The sequence below is a fragment of the Amyelois transitella genome, chromosome 27, assembly GCF_032362555.1.
Source record: "Amyelois transitella isolate CPQ chromosome 27, ilAmyTran1.1, whole genome shotgun sequence".
Classification (NCBI taxonomy): Eukaryota; Metazoa; Arthropoda; class Insecta; order Lepidoptera; family Pyralidae; genus Amyelois; species Amyelois transitella.
The window spans coordinates 182,507-206,222 of NC_083530.1; the positions used below are offsets into that span (position 1 = coordinate 182,507).

The 23,716-nt window shown below is 37.9% G+C and overlaps 1 protein-coding gene across 1 annotated transcript in view; it reads right to left on the reverse strand.

Annotated features, from left to right (window-relative positions):
• Nucleotides 1-1,095: 1,095 nt before the first annotated feature.
• The window catches only part of LOC132903500 (keratin, type I cytoskeletal 9-like), a 68,366-nt gene continuing 45,745 nt past the window's right edge, over nt 1,096-23,716 (reverse strand). Inside the window, exon 3 of the mRNA XM_060951909.1 lies at nt 1,096-2,151. Within this exon, the coding sequence (XP_060807892.1) occupies nt 1,096-2,151 (1,056 nt within the window). The remainder of the gene's footprint in view (nt 2,152-23,716) is intronic.

A 23,716-nucleotide genomic window follows, 5' to 3' on the forward strand; every position in this document is an offset into this window, starting at 1 on the left:
ATATGTATGCATATACTTTGTTTTCTTCACAGTTAAAAAACTGATCAAATTCTCGTCTTGAAATTTAAAGAAACATAAAAACATAGAATACTTCATGTGTATGTTTGACCTCAGATAATTAAGTACAGTCATACAAAATTTCATTAAAATCGGTTCACAATTTAACAGTGAAAGATTAACAGTTAAAAGTAATTTAATTTTAAGTAATTTTTAATGTTAAAATAATTTTGTCTAAAATATTTCCGCGGTTTCTATAGCCACAACATTACAAAGTCAGAATATCTTATGAAAACTCAATATTTCTTAACGAACTAAATGTGACTGCTTGCAAAAGTGTTAAAATCTTAATGACGTTCTAGTAAAAGGCTTCATGGACGCAGCCTATTGAATGTCCAAAGCAATATTTCGGCTTACTGAATCACGCCTCTTCCCCGGAAGGGTAGGCAGAGACTACATTTTTCCACTTATCATTGACGGCGTTAGTGCACTTGTCTGTAACAAAATGGGTCCCGGGTTCGTATCCCAACCAAGGCATGATGACCAAGGAACTTTCTTTGATAGGCCTGTGTATTGAATACATACATACATAAGGTCACTTCTATATCCCTTGCGGGGTAGACAGAGCCAACAGTCATGAAAAGACTGAATGGCCACGTTCAGCTTTTTGGCTTAATGATAGAATTGAGATTCAAATAGTGACAGGTTGCTAACCCATCGCCTAAAAAAGAATCCCAAGTTTGTAAGCCTATCCCTTAGTCGCTTTTACGACATCCATGGGGACGATATGAAGTGATTCTATTCTAATTAGCCGGAAACCACACGGCACTGATAAACTAAATCCGTTTATGGCAGAGGCCATCTTAGACCGATTTACATCAAACGTAGCTAAATAGCTAATTTATCTTAAAAACATAAAAAAAATCTAAGTCAAATCGGTTCATTCTTTCGGGAGCTACTATACCACAGACAGGCACGTCAAACTTATAACACTTCGTTTTTTCGCGGTGGGTCGACGAAATGACATCGAATTTAATGAAATTTTGCTTTGTTGGTGTTTCACAATAACCCAATTAATCATTTAATGAAATCCTCCATTCACAAACATCCTAAATATGAAAATTTACAGCATTTCCTACAGCACGGGTACTTAACTCTACGTTGGAGTTTTTTTAAACGTCTCTCCTTCCTCTTTTCCTCTTCTTTTTCTATACAATCTTGAACGCGACGAGGTAGAGTTGTTGACTCAAAATAGTCACCTCCCTTACCCCCGTTACCTCCCTTACCACCTCCCTTACCACCTCCTTTACCCCCTTTACCTCCTTTACCACCTTTACCACCTTCACCATCCTGTCCGTCGTCACCATCCTCCGCTGATCGCGAATTGGTCCCAGGTTCCCCTGGTTCCCCGGGTTCTCCCCCTTTCCCAGATCTGCCTTTCCCAGACCTTCCAGGTCTCCCTGGTCTCCCAGCCCCATAGGCTGCACCGTCCTCGCCGTCCTCGCCGTAATACCGACGGCCATCTTTCTCAGTAACATTGGCAGTACCATTGCGACCACCTCGAGCAGCCTCCCCACCTTCAACATGTTTCCCGTTAAACCTCCTAGTTTTCTTCTTCTTTTTCTTCCGCTTCGAGTGCCCCTCGGCCGGGCAATTCTCAAATTTGAACCGTTGTTGCTGTAATATCAAAGCCCTATTCTTTCTCTCCCTTTCCCTTTCACGCATCCATTCCTCAAGCCTTTTTCTCATTAGAAGCTGATTCCTGTCTCTCTCTGCTGTAGGCACTTTCACTTTTTTCTTATTGTTGAAGAGAGTCGCTATGTCGAACAAGTCCAATTGAACCTTGCCTTTCTGTATATACCTGGGTTGGTTCCTGCGACTCGTAAAGTTTTTAGCTGCTTCATTGATTTCGTTTTCAATGACGCTCTCATTGAACTGTTGCTGCAGTTCTTTTAGATATTCTAGACCAGTGATAGCTTTGGTATCATTGCTTTTCTGTAAAGCTTGAGCGCTGTCTTCGATAGCTTTTTGGATTTCAATGAAAAGTTCACTTTTTTGTTTCTCCAGTTCATGTAAAGTCTTGTTGGTGTCATTACCCGCGTTTGTACTTATAACGCTGACAAGTGATATGTAAATTATCAAAAAGTTGCTCATCTGAAAATTAATTTACACGTTAGTGACATAGTATATGACCTCTTTAACTTCATTACGCATACGACGTCCTGGCAAATGGTCCGTCAAGTGTACCCGAAACCGCCGAGCGTGCATGAAGAGAATTATGACCTAGACCTAGTTAGATCGTGGCAAATGTTGGCTCTGTCTACCCCGTAAGTCGTACCCTAAAGCATCGGTGGTCGAATCGGTAAAGGTGCCCGGTTAAAATGCGCGATTCGCAGAAAGGCACAGGTTCAAGTCCTCGACCATGTACCAATGACTCTTTTCAAAATTATGTACATTAGTTTGAATACTAACCGATGCTTTTATACATACATAAAATCACGCCCCTTTCCCGGAGGGGTAGGCAGAGACTACCTCTTACCACTTGCCACGATCTCTGCATATTTCCTTCGCTTCATCCACATTCTCTTCATGCAAGCTCGGCGGTTTCGGGTACTCTTGACCTGGCCCTTTTGCTCTTATACATACATACATACATACATAAAATCACGCCTCTTTCCCGGAGGGGTAGGCAGAGACTACCTCTTTCCACTTGCCACGATCTCTGCATATTTCCTTCGCTTCATCCACATTCATAATTCTCTTCATGCAAGCTCGGCGGTTTCGGGTACTTTTGACCTGACCCTTTACCAGGACGTCCTTAATTTGATCTAGATACGTTCGTCTAGGTCTTCCCACTCCGACCTTTCCCTCCACACTCTCCTTGTATATCTGCTTAGTCAACCTGTTTTGCTCTTATGGTGAGGGAAAACGTCGCGAACCTATTCTAAAGTAAAATCGAAAATTACCCTCACTACTTCAACATATTTGTCGTCGAAACGTCACTATAAGTCGACTACAGAAATAAATACATTTACTCGTTAATAATTTCTATACGTAACCGATATTGGATTGTGTGTTTCAAAATAGGCCCGATTTATGACATTGTTTGTCATAAACACTTTAATGTATTTATTGGTGTTGTAAGTTTTTTATTTTATTACCCCACGAGCCACAAAAGGAGTGTCTATAAACTATATTTTGTGGGTGTGTATGTTTGTAACGTGATTTTAATTAAATTTGATAGTAACATAGACAAAAGTTAATACGAGTACAATTGTCAGTATCGTTAGGCATCAAAATCGGTTCGATAGTCTGTACAGAAGTTTCTCAATAGATGGCGCTAAAAATAATCACGAAGTAGGTACATAAAACTGTTTGACATACATCCATACCCATAAAATCACGTCAGTGACAACAGTTTTATTGAACTTGACAGACAAATCCAAAAGTCTAGAAAATACTGACAGGCCTTGTTTAGCTGTTTTAATAAAGGATAGAATTGAAATTCAGATACATATATACAGATTGCTAGCCCATCGCCTAAAAGAATCCCAAGTTTAGAAGCCTATCCCTTAGTCGCCTTTTACGACATCCATGGGAAAGACGAAGAAAAAGCACCGTACGACATGACATTGTTATAAATAATAATCATTTGATCACAAATTATGATGATATTATTTGTATTATAAAATATACTTTTTTCTTATTAATTTAATCTTGTTATCTTTTTCAGTCCACAGGAAATTAAATCCGAGCTGGTTGGTAAGCAAATACAGCGAGCTGACGTCAGGGAATTAATCAAAATGTTTCTTTAAATAATGCTCCTTTAATATCATAAAAAGCCTCTTTGAGACACACGGTTGTGAAGAATATCTAGCCAATATAGTGTTGGAAAAAGTAACTCAATTACGCTTCGTAAATAATATATACCGGACAAATTACACAGACAAAGCTAGCCTTGAAGTAAGTTCGAGACTTGTGTTACGAAATACTAACTTAACGATAAACATTGATCTTAGGTGCTCTATTATTTGACAGCGGTAGTACGCTTGTCTGTGACACCGGAGGTCCCGGGTTCGAATCCCAGCCAGGGCATGATGAGAAAAGAACTTTTTCTGATTGGCCTGGGTCTCGGATGTTTATCTATATAAGTATTTATTATAAAATATAGTATCGTTGAGTTAGTATCTCGTAACACAAGTCTCAAACTTACCTCGAGGCTAACTCAATCTTTGTAATTTGTCCTGTATATATTTATTATTTATGTATTTATTATTTCTCTTTCGGTTAAAACGCATTTTCTATTCCTTATAAATGAAATATAACGTATCGTTTGGCACGAACGTCGACCTTGAAATTATTTTTAACATACATACATACATACATATCATCACGTCTATATCCCTTACGGGGTAGACAGAGCCAACAGTCTTGAATAGACTGAAAGGCCACGTTCAGCTATTTGGCTTAATGATAGAATTGAGATTCAAATTATTTTTAACAACTCGTAAAAAACCTCTGTACTACATTAATACATATAATCACATCTATATCCCTTGTGGGGTAGACAGAGCTAACAGCTCCGAAAAGACTGATAGGCCACGTTCAGCTGTACCACAGTCATCTAATTTGACATCATCATTATTTTTTTTGCAAAATCTCGAAACAATATCGATGATTTTCAAGCTTGAAAATTGTAGTACTTAACATCTCCTATGTATTTATTTATTTATTTAAACTTCATTGCACAAAATACAAATGTATAGCACAATTAGCGGACTTAATGCTGGAAGCATTACCAAGTGTGTTTACCAAATATCATCATAATCAGACCAACGGTTCGAAACTTACTGCATTAAAAACATATAATGTATACACATACCATCCAAACCATTTTTTTTTCTTGAAGTTGAATGAGCCAGTTCTCACTCCAGGTCAAATATTTCGAATACAAACATAACGTTTGAGTGTATTGTTCAGCAAGCATGCTCATCATCCTTCTGAGCCGTGTGTAGCAACCTCCCAAAGGTTCCGCCATACATCCGGGTCATACCGATCAAATATTTATCAGCGGTAATTCCCGTAATTGTGTAGGATCCCGGTATTTGTAACGGGTAACGTTACCGTGGGCGGGGCATATGTTTATTGTTAATTTAAATATTGATGTAAGAGATATACATACATTTTTGATTTGGACTAGCACAGTATACACTATACGACATATCTGCGCTACAAGTCACAAAAACAAAATGACGCGACGCTATCAGTCAAAAGCAGTGAAAAGTCTAAATCGCGCAAGCAGAGATTTCACGGATTGGAACATATATACAACCTCCGACGTGGCATCGTCGGAGCCGCGGTTCCCCAGGCTTTACACCTAGCCTGGCGGAAGATCTTCCCTTCATACATATGGTCACGTCTTGAAAAGACTGAATGGCCAAGTTCAGCTATTTGGCTTAATGCTAGAATTGAGATTCAAATAGTGACAGGTTGCTACCCCATCGCCTAAAAGAATCCCAAGTTTATAAACCTATCCCTTAGTCGCCTTATACGACATCCATGGGAAAGAGAAGGAGTGGTCCTATTCTTTTTTTTATTGGTGCCGGGAACCACACGGCACTGACCTTTACAGGAGAAAATTCTGACTCAATCTAGGCTAGGCTCTCCAGAAAGGTGAGGGATGTACCGGGACTAACACTAACCCACTTACGGAATATTATAGCTGTTTATATCGCTGTTCTTCTCGCGATAAAAACGGCGTCGCGCGTGTCATGCTACGGTACTGTAAGATGTTGATTTGCGTGTTAGTTTTAAAAATGTAAGTCAATGAGGAAGTGAATTTTCAAATGAGTAAAATCACCAACTTGTAAGTTTTCAGGTGTAGAGTCTCCTAAATAGGATTAACTTGTAATTCCTTGCAATCCGGGACTTAGAGTACATGTCAAGAATCAAATGTAAATGTGCAATGAATATCACGATTATCCACTGAATTATGTGCAGGGCTTCAGTCTATTGGAAATTTTGGAGTCCTTATATTATATATCTACTAGCTGTGCCCGCGACTTCGTCCGCGTGTAACAGTTATTTCGGGCATTATTGAAGCCCTCAAGGATGAATATTTTCCCCCGTTATTTTCACATTTGCCATTATTTCTTTGCTCCTTATAGTTGCAGCGTGATGTTATATAACCTAAAGCCTTCCTCGATAAATGGTCTATTTAACGCGAAAAGAATTTTTCAATTCGAACCAGTAGTTCTTGAGATTAGCGCGTTCAAAAAAACAAACAAAAAAACTCTTCAGCTTTATAATATTAGTATAGGTAGATGTAATTTTAATATGCCAGTCTATGGCGAAAGATACCCGAAAATGACGAGCTTACATTAAGAGAGTTATGAATGGATGAAACGAAAAAAGTATGCAGGGATCGTGGCAAGAAGAGTGATTTTAATTTCAGTTTAATTCTCTAATCTAATCTTTAATGATCAGTACTTCTCTCTCAAAGGGGCAGGCAGAGACTATGTTATTCCCTTAGTCGTCTCTCACGACATCCACGGGAAAAATACGGAGTGTTTACTATTCTAAAATGTCAGAAGTTATGTTACAAAGATAGGTAACTAATTTGAATAAGAGACACTAAATTTGATTCGAACTTGGAGATTCCGAGCGTCATTTGTACCTACCTACCCGTCGTCTATTGGATTTCCGTATATTTGCACCGCATACCGTCTATCTAATTCTAACTAATAAGACTAATGTCGAGTGCCGCCAAAACCGCAGAGAACCCGCGGCCTACTACTGGTTCTCACTCGATTCATTCATACATATAATCACGTCTATATCCCTTGCGAGGTAGACAGAGCCTACAGTCTTGTAAAGACTGATGGGCCACGTTCAGCTATTTGGCTTTAAGAGAGGATTGAGATTCAAATAGTGACAGGTTGCTAGCCCATCGCCTAAAAGAAGAATCCCAAGTTTGTAAGCTTACCCCTTAGTCGCCTTTTACGACATCCATGGGAAAGAGATGGAGTGGTCCTATTCTTTTTTGTATTGGTGCCGGGAACCACACGGCACGATTCACACCAGAACATTTAAATCTCGATTCCGACTGTCAGATAATGCCTTATGGTAACGAATCGTCCAAATAATAATTCTGAGCATTGTAATTGTTTGGATCTCAATTCTATCATTAACCCAAATAGCTGAACGTGGCCGATCAGTCTTTTCAAGACTGTTGGCTCTTTCTACCCCACAAAGGACATAGATGTGACCATATTATTATGTATGTATGTAATAGTACCGAGTGAGTTTCGATCGAGTAACAACAGTAATGGCTGTCAATAATACAAATGTTTTCGTCCCTCGCTATCTTATCTCTTCGGTTACAATGTGGATTCGCCTGTCATTTGTTTGGGATAACTTTACATTTAGCATTACAATTTAGTATAACCTTAAAAAATAAATGCCGTGTGGTGCCCGGCACCAATACAAAAAAGGATGGGACCACTCCATCTCTTTCCCATGGATGTCGTAAAAGGCGACTAAGGGATAGGCTTATATACTTGGGTTTCTTTTTTAGGCGATGGGCTAGCAACCTGTCCCTATTTGAATCTCAATTCTATCTTAAAGCCGAATAGCTGAACGTGGCCTATCAGTCTTTACAAGACTGTTGGCTCTGTCTATCCCGCAAGGGATATGGACGTGATTATATGTATGTATGTATAAAAAATAAACAAGTTTCTACCTTAATGTGACGTCTTTATCGCTCACGGGGTGGACAATGCTTTATAGTCAAAAGGCTCTAAGGTCAAAGTCTCAGATATCCGAAAGTTAAAATTAAAATTGGGATTTTTCTTATAGGGCGATATATCGCCTTTTGAATCTGAATTTCATCAACAACCTATACAGCTTACATACATGGTCCTGCAGTCTCTTCTTGACTATTTTCTCTACCTTGCCCGTTGCATTGTTGCCTGAATGTCTTAGGTCATCACTGAAAATCAGCGTATTGCTCTAAAGTAAATATATATTTTGTTTGCTATCAAATCAGCATTAATACAGTTTATAAACTAACGTAATAACATAATTTTATTTTTCCTTAAGCCTATTTATGTATAAAGAAAAAATATCGGACCAAAATATAGACCCAAGACTAAAACAAACCTACCCATCAATAATAATATTCAAATAAGCCGAGAAAAACCCATATTTACACCATTCCTTTGACCATTTGGCCGCGGGCGTGTCTATCCGTTACTATATCAATGGTATTAAAATATTTCAAGCAATTTTAGACCGTATTAGTTTGATATAGACTTGAAATTCAATTGTTAAGTTTTAAATGCAGGGATTTGTTCTTGTTGGTTTATTGTAATCTATTGATATGAGTACTGTGTATAGAATTGGTGATTTTTACCGACTTTGAAAGTAATTGATATGAGTTTTGCTATGTGACAATAAAGAGACGCCTCATTTATATATTACTTGTGTTTGCTGTAATCTCAATTCTATGATTAAGCCAAACAGCTGAACGTGGCCTAGTCTTTTCAAGACTGTTGGCTCTGTCTACCCCGTAAGGGATAAAGTCGTGATTATATGTATGTATGTATGCATAAAAAATTATCACACTGTGTTTTAAAAGACACATTAATGACACTTTTTTAATATTTGATCCAAAAGAGTAGACTAGACTTTTTTATCAATAAGACAAACATAATAATCACGTCTATATCCCTTGCGGGATAGACAGAGCCAAGAGTCTTAAAAAGACTGACAGGCCACCTTCAGCTGTTTAGCTTAATGATAGAAATGAGATTCAAACAGTCACAGGTTGCTAGCCCATCGCCTAAAAGAAGAATCCCAAGTTAATAAGCCAATCCCCTAGTCGTCTTTAAGACATCATCCGTGGAAAAGAGATGGACTAGTCCTATGCTATTTTCTATTGTGGCCGGGAACCACACGGCACTCAATCAATACCCAACACAATTTCACCAAAGCCAGACAGACATATTATTTCCCCAGCTATTACCCGTCCATAACAATTCAAATTCCGAAATCAAATTTGCCGCCCCTGAAGGAGTACAATAAATACATTCGCGTTAAATTGAAGACGGAACTAATTTCTCCGCGAGTACAGGCGAACGCAAAATATTTGATTGTTCATTTCTTTGTCAACACAATCGGTCGGATATGGAGTAATGGGTCGCTGTGATGACTACATAAGCTAAGAACATCCTACTAATATTATAAATACGAAAGTTTGTATGTCAGGATGTCAGTATGGATGTTTGTTACAGTTTCACGCAAAAACTAACTGAACCGATTACGATGAATTTTGGTATGTAGGAAGCTGAAGACCCAGAATAACATATTGAAAGGGTTTTCATGCGGACGTAGTCGCGGGCGGCCGCTAGTTATTTATATTCTTCTTCGGTTAAGCGAAACGCGAGATAATCACTGACAAACAAACATACATATATACAGGTCAAATTAAGAAACACCTTTTTTGAAGGCGGTTAAGAATGCCCTAAGTCCCTACTCACACGAGTCGCTGTTTACTGTAAGTCTATGCCTTACGACGCGGCATTTGACGGGAAATGAAAAATGGGAGACAAAGCAACGCCATTTTAGGGCTCAGTAGTAAGATCGCGCGAACCTTAGACTTGCGAATATTTAATTATTCTTGTTTTTTTAAACCTTTTCCAAACATACATACATGTTGTACGTCTTAATCTTTGACTGACTGGGATAGACACAGCCCACAATCTCGAAAAGACTGAATGGCCACGTTCTTGATGCTGAGTTCATTAAGCCATACACTTAATGATGGAATTGCGATTCAGATAGTTACAGGTTGCTTCGCCTCGAAGAATAATTCCAAGTTTATAAGGCTATACATAGTCGCCTTTTACGAAATTTATTAATATTTTTATATATTTATTTTTTTAAATTCCTTTTTTAAATTTATTTATAACTTCCGGAACCTCACACATATCCATATAATTCTCGCTTTACAACTTTTGTTCATTCTATTTTACGCTCGTTCAGTAATTAAATTGGAGAGTTGTGTGGTGGGCGACTGAGTTCTTTGACGTAGGTTTCCTATGTGGCTAAAATAGTGGTGATCCAGCTCAATGTTAGACATACTAAAAATCTATTACAAACTTCAACTGTAAAGGAACGTTGTACTTGTATATTTCTTTATCTTGATATGAGTCCCGGTTACATCCTCACCTCAACTTTGATCTTGGATCCTGAACAAGTCAGCGGACTGCGGACAGATATATACAAAGAACTAATCGAGTTAGCCTCGAAGTAAGTTCGAAACTTGTGTTACGAGATACTAACTCAACGATACTATATTTTATAATAAAAACTTATATAGATAAACATCCAAGACCCAGGCCAATTAGAGAAAGTTCGTGTCTCATCATGCCCTGGCCGAGATTCGAACCCGGGACCTCCGGTGTCACAGACAAGCGCACTACCGCTGCGCCACAAAGGTTGTAGTCATTCTATGGATTCATAAATGATCTCTCATCTCCCTTACCTGAGACGTTTTACCATAACATCACAGGTTAGCATTTAAACTAATATACACAAGAATAGAGTCGCAAGAAGATCAAACCTGGGTCCCACAGAAACTTACCCTCTACTCATTCAACACTCGCCCACTTTTCGAAATAGATAAAATTCATCATTGTTTTAACACAACTTTTACCTAAAACAAACATTTAACGAACTAACCTCAATTTAATTAACTAAATGTCAAACATTGATATACCTACACCTGGTAAATATTGCAAAATAAACGTGATTTTAATTCAATTTGTCGCTAACGTTCACAATCTGATGGTGGTACAGTCGCATACATATACGTCGTCATTCTTTACGGGGCAGACAGAAGTCTTTTTTTTTTAAGAAATATTTTGTCTTGTCGTTGGGAAAAGTTTTATTTAGATTATAAGTTCTATTTTAAATTAGAGTGTCCACGGCTTCGCCAGTGTTAATCGAGAAATCCCGTTCCCGCGGGAATTTAAAACAAATATTTCTTAGTGGCTGCCCACATCACCAAGCCATATAGCTGAACGTGGCCTTTCAGGCATTTTGAGAATTTTTGCTCTGTCTGCACCGTGAGGGATAAAAATGTTATATGTTTATTAATTTTTGTCTAATTCGCCTGTACCAGCAATTTGTACAAACTAATCACGCTCTGAAAATCTGGTCAGCCAATTTAATTAGCAAATATTGGAAATAATGATTTGATACATTTAGGATTGTATTCATTTGTTTGTTTGTTATATCTTTATAGCATGGAAATTTACTCAGTTACATATATTTTTTACCGTTTATATTATTTTCGTTTCATGAAAAACAGGTTTTACAAGAGGCCATTCCCGTCTGACCTCCGCAACATACATACATATAATACATAAAATCACGCCTCTTTCCCGGAGGGGTAAGCAGAGACTACATCTTTTCACTTGCCACGATCGCTGCATACTTCCTTCGCTTCATCCACATTCATAACTCTCTTCATGCAAGCTCGGCGGTTTCGGGTACTTTTGACCTCCGCAAAGAACCTGATCCAAATTGGATCGCAGTTTCGCATTCAGATGCCTGAATAAACCGGGATTTCTTACATTTTATTTTTATTTTATTTTATGTACCTCACCTTAAGAGAATTTGTTTTAATCTGGAGAGTAATTTATTCGTGGCATTGGTAAGATTTGAATCTGTTCAACTCGCTTTTAACAGCACGTTCACTGCTTAATACTAACCGCGACATTAATCTATACTAATATTATAAAGCTGAAGAGTTTGTTTGTTCGAACGCGCTAATCTCAGGAACTACTGGTTCAAATTGAAAAATTATTTTTGTGTTGAATAGACTATTTATCGAGGAAAGCTTTAGGCTAAATAATATCACGCTGCAACTATTAGGAGCGAAGAAATAAAGGAAAATGTAAAAAAAAAACCTTGAAAAAATTATCCATCCTTGAGAGCTTCAATGATGCCTAAAATAACTATTCACGCGGACGAAGTCGGGGGCACAGCTAATTATTAGATACTAATTAATTTTAATAACATCAATGTAATATTGAATTCTGTGTATGCAATATTTGACCGCCCGTTTGTGGTCGCCTCAGTAATTATTGGCATAACATCAAAGCCAAATTTATGTGTTAAACCGACACAGATTAGGCTTAATTTAACGTATTGGGTTGCGAGAATCGGTATTATGGTTTTCGGACAGTTTTTGATACTAACTATCGTTCGCAACTTCGCTTGTGTATAAAAGTTTATGTCAAATAATTGGTAATGATGTTTTTTTGAGGGCTCCAAATTTAAAGAAGAATTCTTACATAATGGTAGCAGAAGCGATGATTCGGTATCGAACGCCACCAAAGGGAAGATAAATAAATAAATATATAAGGGACTAATTACACTGATTGAGTTAGCCTTGAAGTAAGTTCGAGACTTGTGTTACGAGATACTAACTCAACGATACTATATTTTATAATACATACTTATAGAGATAAACATCCAAGACCTTAGGCCAATCAGAAATATTTCTTTTCTCATCATGCCCTGGCCGGGATTCGAATCCGGGACCTCCGATGCCACAGACAAGCGTACTACCGCTGCGCCACAGAGGCCGTCATATCTTCCGCCACCCTTGGGTACAGCGGCTACAGGATGATTCAGTTTCAAATATTGAGTCAGAGGTTGTATTAAGAAGTTTTTTTTTTATCTATATTTATATTTAAATCTTTGCGCTTAGATCTTTTAATTTGCCAATAAAGTTTTATTCCAATCCATGCCAATCCAATCGATGAAAACGCTGTTCCCCGCTATTGGTTGAGCGCGTCGTATTCTTAACGATGATTGGCTGATGACGTGTGACGTCACAGATGTCACCAGTGCCCGTAATCACAGTAGTACAACGCTCAGAGACCTTAATAATAAAAAGCTGTAATTTTGTCACGGGTTGAAATTGTAGCCTTTTCCTTGATTGACTTTTGTACATTAATATATTGACCAAATTAATAATTCCACGCGGCCAAATTCGCAGTAGACAGAGGCAGTACATACGACGAGTAGCACACATTAGTAATTCCCGCCATTATCGTACGTAAAACGGACAAATCAAATGCATTAAAGTACGCATGCGACGGTTATAAAAGTTTAATAATTCAAATGGGGTATAGTGTGCGAGCGGGATGGAAGATTGCACATGAAACCGGTTTACGGCGGTTTTACTGCTGCCACAGAGTTGTGCAACGATAGACATGTCAGTTTAGGTATATATTATGTGTGATTCGTCCTATAACTTTCAAACTTGCTTTTACCCGCCTAAATAAACACCTAAATACCTGACTTACCCAATTCACGATCGTGGTCAAAGGTGCATCCTCTCCAGAGAGGTGAGAACCCAACTGGGATGTCGTGTGGTTTTTTGCTCAATTTAGTAAAAGGCCACTAAAGGAGAGCCCAGATATATGAAATACACAGAGATCGCGGCAAGTGGTAAAATGGAGTTTCTGCCTATCCCTCTGGGAAAGACGCGTGATTTTTCGTATGAATATCTCTTTATACGTAATGAACTAAATTACACATAAAGAGATGAAAACACATTTTTGCCGTGTTCGTATCTTGTTAGGTCTATGGATATAGGATCGTTTGAATTTTAAATGAAATAGAATGAAACAGATTACACTTTTATCGTGTGCATCAATTTTGATAAATGAATTGTCAGCAGTTTATATTAGAATATATGTATAAAATAATATACGTGAGTGCTATACGAGTATATAGATAGACTCTTTGTTGCACCATAAGAAAAAGAAAAACAGAAAAATAACATAGGTAATGATGAGCAAAGGCGGATATACATATATAATAATATAAGTAAGTGCTATATTTTGTGCATACATAAACAATCAAGACTTTATCCCTTACGGGATAGACAGAGTCAACAGTCTTGAAGAGACTGTAAGGCCACGTAGAGATGTATGGCTTAATTGGGATTCAAATTTGACGGCTCTTCGAATAAATGAATGCCTTTTCCCTTGATTGGTATTTACAACCAGCATTTTTTTGCATCGGTCTGATATTTTAATATATTCAAACTAACGAAGTATAAAAATATAAAAAGAAAGATATAATAAAAAGCCTAGGTCTGGGATGTTTATCTATATAAGTATTTATTATAGAATATAGTATCGTTGAGTTAGTATCTCGTAACACAAGTCTCGAACTTACTTCGAGGCTAACTCAATCTGTGTAATTTGTCCCGTATATTTATAAAAAAAAAGACTTGAAAAGGGTAAAAAATATTTTAACCTTTCAATAAGTCTATTAACTATATTCACTAATAAAATGTTTGAACTGAAAAAAAAAACGCAAAACTATTTTAAACAGTTGAACAACTCTAACAATACACTAATTTGCTACCAAAGTTTCGTATTGAAATTCTATAAATAAGGCTACAAAGGCACTGAATCGAGTCTCTCGGGGACACCTACTTCTCTTTTGTTCACTCAGTCGATGGGTACACAATGCTATTGATAGAATTAAAGTTTTCTGAAACTTTGCTTTTGAATACGCTTATATCGACAATTAGCAAATTAGGTTATTTCTCATTTGTATACTAACAATCACGTTTTTATCCCTCACGAGGTAGACAGAGTAAACTTTCTTGAAAATCCTGTGAGGCCACGTTCAGCTGTATAGTTTAAAATGATAGAATCAGGATCCAAATAGTAAAAGCCCAAGAAAAATTTAAAGGTCAGGTTGGCTGGAAGGATTCCCACTTAGGGATAAGCCCGCCTTTGTACTGAATTGTTTTTATCTATACTAATATTATAAAGCTGAAGAGTTTGTTTGTTTGAACGCGCTAATCTCAGGAACTACTTACTGGTTCGAATTGAAAAATTCTTATTGTGTTGAATAGACCATTTATCGAGGAAGGCTTATAACATCACGCTGCAACTATTAGGAGCGAAGAAATAATGGAAAATGTGAAAAAACGGGGTAAATTATTCATCCTTGAGGGCTTCAATGATACCCAAAATAACTATTCTACGCGAACGAAGTCGCGGGCATAGCTAGTTTGTAATGTAGGTACTCCTTTAGTGAACAATAAAGCATTTACTTACAAACATTCTTACTTAAACGTTGACTTTAAATTTTGAATGTAAATGGTACTCGTAAGAGAAGCAGCTAGCCCCCACTATCTTTTTTTCTTAGCTGTCAGATCGGAATGAAAGCTTGCCCAAATCAATGTGCTGCTATTCCTATAGTCGCTTTCTACGACATCCATGGGAAAGAGATCGCGTTGTCCTATCCCTTTAGTGCCGGAAACCACACGGAAAGTTATGTACCTATATTGACACAATCTTACAACGCTTTAATAATTATAGCTGTACGAAGACCCCGCTTGTTTCAAAGACATGTCATTATAAAAATTCAATACGCCGTGAAAATAACGATGCTGAATTGATTCGGGTTTTTTTCATGTGAAGAACTGGGCAAGTCCGTAATCCAAACTATTATTATTATGTATTTATCCGTATTTATGCGTATTTATATGTAGATATATATTCTGTGTGCATTTTATTATGTTTAAACATTTATTTATCTCGCTCTGCGCCAACGCCGATCTCCTGTTTGGTTTCCTTCCACCCAAAGGTTGACTGGAAGAGATTGCATTAGCAATAAATCCGTAATTACCATCTCTTATCTGTTTTGTGCTGTTTTGTATGTTTTACTCTTATTGTGCAATAAAGAGTTTTATCTATCTATCTATTATACCTATAGGTACATCTTTTGAACGCGACTTTTCTTGAGTTACTTCTCCTCTTCCTGGCTATTGTCCCGGTTGCATCCTCACCACTCTGGAGAGGAGCCCGGGGTACGCCTTTGACCATGGATCCTGGATTGGGTGAGTCAGGTTTTTACACGAAGCGACTCCTATTTGGCCTCCGCATCATTTGCAGGGGAACCTAACCTGTGGTGGATCATATCGTTACAAATCCAGTTGCCTGAATGAAATCACGATGTTTTCCCTCACGGTAAAAGCACTTTTCTTGAGTTACATACATATAGCGGGGAAGACAGAGTCAACAGTCTTGAAAAGACTGAATGAACACGTTCAGCTGTACGGCTTTATGATGATATTGAGATTTAAATAGTGACAGGTTGCTTGCCAAGTTTATAAGCCTATCCCTTAGTCGCCTTTTACGATATAAATAGGAAAAAGGTATATGGGTGATTCTATTCTAAAATGCCGAAAGGGACTATCTTGAGTTCGTAGTCGTTTTTTGAAAATCTATTGGCGAAGTAATTGTTTAATTTAAATAATTTCTTTTTCAATAATATCGTTCATTCCATATTCTATAAGAATGTAAAATAAAACGAAATATATTCTTAAACACATATTATACTATGGCTCGACGCCACGACGCGAAATTCCAACTAATCTATACTAATATTATAAAGCTGAAGCGTTTGTTTGTTTGAACGCGCTTATCTCAGGAACTACTGGTTCGAATTGAAAAATTATTTTTGCGTTGAATAGACCATTTATCGAGGAAGGCTTTAGGCTATATAACATCACGCTGCAACTATCAGGAGCGAAGAAATAATGGAAATGTGAAAAAAAAACCGGAAAAATTATTCATCCTTGAGGGCTTCAATGATGATCAAAATAACTATTCCACGCGGACGAAGTCGCGGGCACAGCTAGAATATTATAAATGCGACAGTACGTTTGTTTGTCATCTCTTTACGCATTATCTACCTAAGCAATCTTCCTGAAATTTTGAGTCTGGAGCAGGACATAGAGTAAAAAAAAATAGTTTCAGTGGTATTTGCGAAAATCCTCTATCATTTTGTGGGTGGCGCTAATTTAGCTCGAACGCTACCGCGGGTAAAAGTTAGCGCGAAATAAAACGAAACATATTCTGAAACACGTGCTAAACTATGGCTCGACGCGGAATTCTGAATAAAATTTGAAAGCGTTTCTCTAAACAAGAGCTAAATTATTCCGCTGACTACCACTGTGAAATGTAAGCGGTGTTTGTCCATTGTCACACGATTCCAAGTCAACGTGTTGACGTCAAAAGAACGTGAATAAAATTTATTGGTGCCGCGTGGTTTCCCATGGATGTCGTAAAAGGCGAATATGGGATAGGCTGTTCAGCTAGCTCTAGATAATGGAATTAAGATTCCAATAGTGACAGGTTGTTAGCCCATCGCCTACAAGATGAATCGCTGAAGTCGCCTTTTACGACATCATGGAAAATAAATGAAGTGGTCCTATTCTAAACTGCCGGGAACCACACGGCCCTATTTATTTATAAATATGTATGTATGTATATGTATTTATAAAAAAAGTCTTGTCACCCAACCGTCCGTAACTCCCACGACCATTTCAAAAGTTTCAAACACCAATCGTCGTGTCGTGTGACAATGGAAACAGTGCCGGTAACAAATGACGGGCTTACCGATATCTCTTTGCGCAGTCCCGGTTTTTATGGCGCTTCTTACTTTGATGGACTCGATCCACTCCCGGCCAAGGAGATATACTCCACAGCAGTGATGAGGAAAGGTATCTACGTAACCTCAATTGCAAAGAGCCTGTTGAAAATTAACTTAAATTACACAAGAATCTTTACATATTTATTACATATTACATAACTTATTTTATCTTTATTTATTTGACGAAGTATTTGTATTAAAAAATTTGGTTTACATTCATTCATGTTTTTTAATGTAGACAATGTGCATTCGTCCACGATTTATCACGATAAAAGGAGCATAGGTTCGTCGTCTGTTTATTGCAGAATGTTTTACATCGGATCGGAATCGGGATTCTTATAAATTTGGGATTCCTATTGAAGGCGATGGGTTAGCAACCTGTCACTATTTGAATCTTTGTTTGTAAAAAAATTTAACACTTGATAGTTTATGACATACGCAGATTTGACAAAACATAACAAAAACCAATGACAAACAAGTTTTGCTTTCAACAATAGCTGCGCGGACGCCACCTTCGTCGGGTCAGCCAATCGGAAAGCTGTGTTCACGGCGGCCATTTTGATTGGTAGCTTACCGTTGGAGGATGCCACAGCTGACGACATTTTAAGTTTCGAAACGGTTTTAAACTTCGAATCAATTATTTATAGAGATTTTGTTTTTATTTGTAAATTTATCATTGTACGATTTTTTATCGGTGGCCTAGTATCGTTTACGCGTTATCTACTGAACCAACCTTCTTGAAATTTCGCGTAAATAATAAGGAGTCTGAAGAAGTAAAAAGGGTTCCTTTTATCTCAGTAAAAACTAAAGCTCTTGCGCGAATTTGCTAAATTCGCGTCAGCAAAGCCGCGAGTAAGAGCTAGTATCCCATCTAATATAATAAATGCGAAATTAAGTTTGTTTGTTTGTTACTTTTCCATGTGGTATATACTGAACCCATCCTTAGAATTTGGATTAAATATGACTCTGGAGAAGGACATAGGGTAACTCTCATCCCAGTAAAAATATAGTTCCCGAGGAATTAGCAAAAAAAATAATTTATTCTTTTGTACGAGTAACGCTAAATTCGCGAAGCTTCTGTTAAAAGCATGAAGGTAGGACGTAGATATCATTTCGCACGCGGGAACCCTAAAAAAGCTTATCAACCTCACAGTGATTTGCAAAAGCTTAAACTTTCTTGTACAGTCATCCCGGGATCACTGATGGAATAAAGTTTGTCTGTAAAAAAAATTACATTCTGTCATCAGTACTTATCTGGCAAACGACCTACTATATATTTTTAGCGGTCTGTATTTCAAAGTAGAAAAATCGGCTAAGTGCGAGTACTAAGGGTTCTCTTCCCGTGCCGTAAAAGTCAATCAAGGGGAAGGCTTGAGAAGAATTATTGAAGGTAGGTATTTGAATCTCAGTTTCATTTTCATCATTAAGCTATACAGATGGAGGCTTTTCATTCTTTTCGAAACTGGATCTGTCTATCCCATATGGGATAAAGACGTGCTTATATGTAGGTATGTTTAAGTATAAGTATAAACATTTGCCATCATTAACTTTTATAAGAACTAAGAAAGATTTGGCAAAATTTTTAAGATCAGCAGGTTGTGTTACTAACAGCTAACTTCTTTAGTCGCTTACTACGACATTACAAGAAGATGCTGTCCAATGTTATACTCCCGAAAATTACATACATACATACATATAATCACGTCTATATCCCTTGCGGGGTAGACAGAGCCAACAGTCTAAATAAGACTCATTGGCCTCGTTCAGCTGTGCTAGGTGCAGCCTGCAGGTGGCTAGCCTGTCGCCTTAAAGAGGAATCCCAAATTTATACGCCTATCCCTTAGTCGCATTTTACGACATTTATAGGAAAGAGATAGAGTGGTCCTATTCTTTTACCGACAATTACACGGCACAATAAGACCGTCTGTTTAGTTAAATATAAAAAAAAAATAGTAAACCTTTTTTGTATATGTTCGATCACAGGTGCTCTAAAAGAGACAGGTATATAATCTTCCGTCTCGCATGCGCACCTGACGTATGACGTCACAGCAGGTGCCGTCAAACCGTTAACCACAGTCTAAAAACTTCGTCATACAACAGAAAGGTTCTCTGAAGGTTTATTAACTGAATTATATTTAGCTATGTTCAAAAGCTGTTGCCTTCTGACCGTTATTGTCACAGTATAAGTAAAGGCTTCTTGTTAACGTGGTAAGACTGAATTGTCGAGTATGAGAATGTAGTCTATTTTACTTAAGGAGCAGATGGTAGGCGCGTGCGCTGGAGTGTGAAGCATTTTTTGTAGGGAACTTAATATGGGATATAGACGGTGTGGGAATTTTTAAATTGTTGATACCTGCTTTTAAAATTGTCTTCTGGCTTTCGTAGAAAAAACCTGAGAAATCATAAGTTTGAAGCTCTTGTCATACAAAATACATACATATGGTCACGTCCATATCCCTGGCGGGGTAGACAGAGCCAACAGTCTTGAAAAGACTGAACGGCCACGTTCAGCTATTTGGCTTTATGATAGAATTGAGATTCAAATAGTGACAGGTTGCTAGCACATCGCCTAAAAAAGAGTCCCAAGTTTGTAAGTCTATCCCTTAGTCGCCTTTTACGAAATCCACGGGAAAGTTATGGAGTGGTCCTATTCTTTTTTATATTGGTGCCGGGAACCACACGGCAAACAAAATACTTACGTAGTTGTTGTAAAATTGTCTAAATCCTACTAATATTATAAATGCGAAAGTTTGTGAGTATGTCAGGCGGTCAGTATGGATGTTTGTTACTCTTTCACGCAAAAACTACTGAACCTATTACGATGAAATTTGGTATGTACCTAGGTAGCTGAAGACCCAGAATAACATATAGGCTACTTTTTATCCCGGAGTTCCCGCGGGATTGATATGCGGTTTCTATAACTGTTTCATTCGGATTCTTCTTTTAGGCGATGAGGTAGGAACCTGTCACTATTTGAATCTTTATTGCATTTTAACCCACACATCTGAACGTAGCCTTTCAATCTTTCCGAGTCCGTTGGGTGTCTACTCCGTAAAGGTTAAAGGCGGGATTATATATACTTATATGTATGGATATTGAAATTCGTTCATTAATAAAATCACGTTTATCTCCATTGCGGGGTAGACAGAGCCGGCAGAATTGAAAGACTGACAGGCCATGTGACAGCTGTTAGGTTTAACGATAGAAGTGAGATTCAAAAAGTGACAGGTTGCCAGCCCATCGCCTAAAAGAAGAATCCCAAGTTTATAAGCTTTTTACGACATCCATGGGAAAGTTAGGGAGTGGTCCTATTTTTTTTATATTGGTGCCGGGAACCACACGGCACATATTGAAATATGCGCATATTTTTTATTCGTTTTACTGAAAGATAGTTACTGCAAACGGTTAATTTTTTTTAATTTTAATCGATTTCCGTGTGCCGTGTGGTTCCCGGCACTATTACAAAAAAGAATAGGACCACTCCATCTCTTTCCCATGGATGTCGTAAAAGGCGACTAAGGGATAGGCTTATAAACTTAGGATTCCTCTTTTAGGCGATGGGCTAGCAACCTGTCACTATTTGAATCTCGGTTCTATCATTAAGCCAAATAGCTGAACGTGGCCATTCAGTCTTTTCAAGACTGTTGGCTCTGTCTACCCCGCAAGGGATATAGACGTGATCATATGTATGTATGTATGTATGTTTAATCGATTTTTTTGTCGTATTGTTTTCGTCGTCAAAATATAATTGCAATCCAGATTTCATACGTTAAAAGTAGGTACTAGGCGCCCATGAACCCATAGGAGACACTCCACACGTCGCGCCGGCAAATGGATGTGTCAGTCACGTGGCCTGTGACGTCACACGACTCTAACCAAATGGATGTACGCTAGATTGTGTAAGTACATATGTGTTTGTTAGCGTACCGTACTGTACTCTCATATATGAATTGCTAGCTGTTACCGGCGACTTCTTTGGCCAAAAATCTCAATACATAAAAGCTGACCCCCTGTATTGCCCCCTTAGAGGGGTGGGGAAGAGAAATTTTTGTATACACAAGTTTGCCTAACACATTTGAGTATACCGCGTTTATGGGCACATAGGAGTAATAGTTTTGGTGTTATGTGTAAACATACAGACAGACTGATAGAAATTCTAAAATTCACATCCTTGTTATTATGTTAGTTTGGATTATATATATATCGATGTGTGGCAATTTGTTTTAAAATACAGACATCACTCAGTCACAATTTTATTATATGTATAGATTAAGCTCGCCGTGTGGTTCCCGACACATAAGATAAGGACCACTCTATCTAGTTCCCATGGATGTTGCAAAAGGCGTCTAAGGGAATAAATCATAGTGTGTTCCCTTCTTCAGCAGATTGTAAAGTCAATCAAGGGATAGGCTTAAAACTCCAGGTGCTTCTTTTAAGCAATGTGCTAGCAACCTGTCACTAATTAGATCTCAATTCAATGCCCTGAAAAATCTGACACTAGAGTTGGCCATTTACGACGAAAAAAAAACAAACATACATACATATAATCACGTCTATATCCCTTGAGGGTAGACAGAGCCAACAGTCTTGAAAAGACTGATAGGCCACATTGCGCTATTTGGCTATTTATTTAAAAAAAAAAACAAAGCTTACTATTATTACATACACTCATAAAATCACGCCTCTTTCCCGGAGGGGTAGGCAGAGACTACATCTTACCACTTGCCACGATCTCTGCATACTACCTTCGCTTCATCCACATTCGTAACTCTCTTCATGCCATCTCTAAACAATAACAATTACAAGAAGTGTAGTCCTGTCCGTTTGTAGATTACAAAGGCAGTACCAGGCTCTCACAATCAGTAAGGCGATCATGGTAAGGCGTACGGTGGAAGACAGGGTTTCTCAAACATTATTGTTTCACATACCTTGTACAGTTAACTTTTAAGAAATCTACATACGTGCCAAATGTCTTTAGGCATAGCGGTTTGGGGTTTGCTTTGATATGTCAGCTAATCACGTCATGGTTTATATTTTTTTTGCACTGTTGGTTGCGCCCAGCACTAAAGAATAGAATCACTCCATCTTAAAGGCATATAGCCATACAGCCATACAGCTGAACTTGACCGTTCGTTCTGTTCAAGACTGTTGGCAATGTCTACCCCGCAAGGGATATAGACGTAAAAATTTGTATGTATGTTATTGGTTTTATTTACGCGGGCCATCTATATCTCTACAGTGTACCCCGAGTGGTACTTGCAATCCACTTTGAGAAACACTGGCCTAAACAAATCGATATGCCAATCACGTGATCGCAATTAGTTTTCGTAATTGAGAAATCATTTGGGATCGCTGATAGCTGGTGTGCGTGGCTCGAGATTGAGCAAAAAAGCGGCCAAGAGCGTGTCGGCCTGACCTCCGTTCTGTTAATGCAATAACTTTGAAATTTAACACACGGGTAACTTCGATCTACTATGTAAAAATCGACTAAGGATTAGGCTTGTAAACTTGAGATTCTTTTAGGCGATGGGCTAGCTACGTGTGATTATATGTATGTATGTACGTTTGTATCGATTACCCTTCTTTTTAGTACAGGGTTAACAAGACATTGCAAATTCGCTTTGAAACCACTTTAATCGACTTCCACTTATCCTGGAATTTCCCTATCCCATTAATTCTTCCCTACTTTACGTTTGTATGGATCAAAGTGTGGGTTATCCTAACATTTTTATTACCTCGTGAGTTTTTATAGACGTCAAATACCTATGTTTTAACGTATAAGGGGCTGGACAAAATGTAATGTATAAACACACGTCGTTATACTTTACGAAATATTCACAAGACTTGAAGAGAGATGGAGATTCAGTGACAGGTTGCTATACAATTAACTATATGATAGAAGAATTTCAAGATACATACATATAATCACGTCTATATCCCTTGCGGGGTAGACAGACCCAACAGTCTTGCAAAGACTGATAGGCCACGTTCAGCTATTTTATTAGTATTTATATCAATTCTATCTTAAAGCCGAATTGCGATTGAAATAGTGACAGGTTGCTAGCCCATCGCCTAAAAAATAATCCCAAGTATGTAAGTCTATTCCTTAGTTGCCGTTTACGACATCCATGGGAAAGAGATGGAGTGGTCCTATTCTTTCTCATTTTCTTTATTGGTG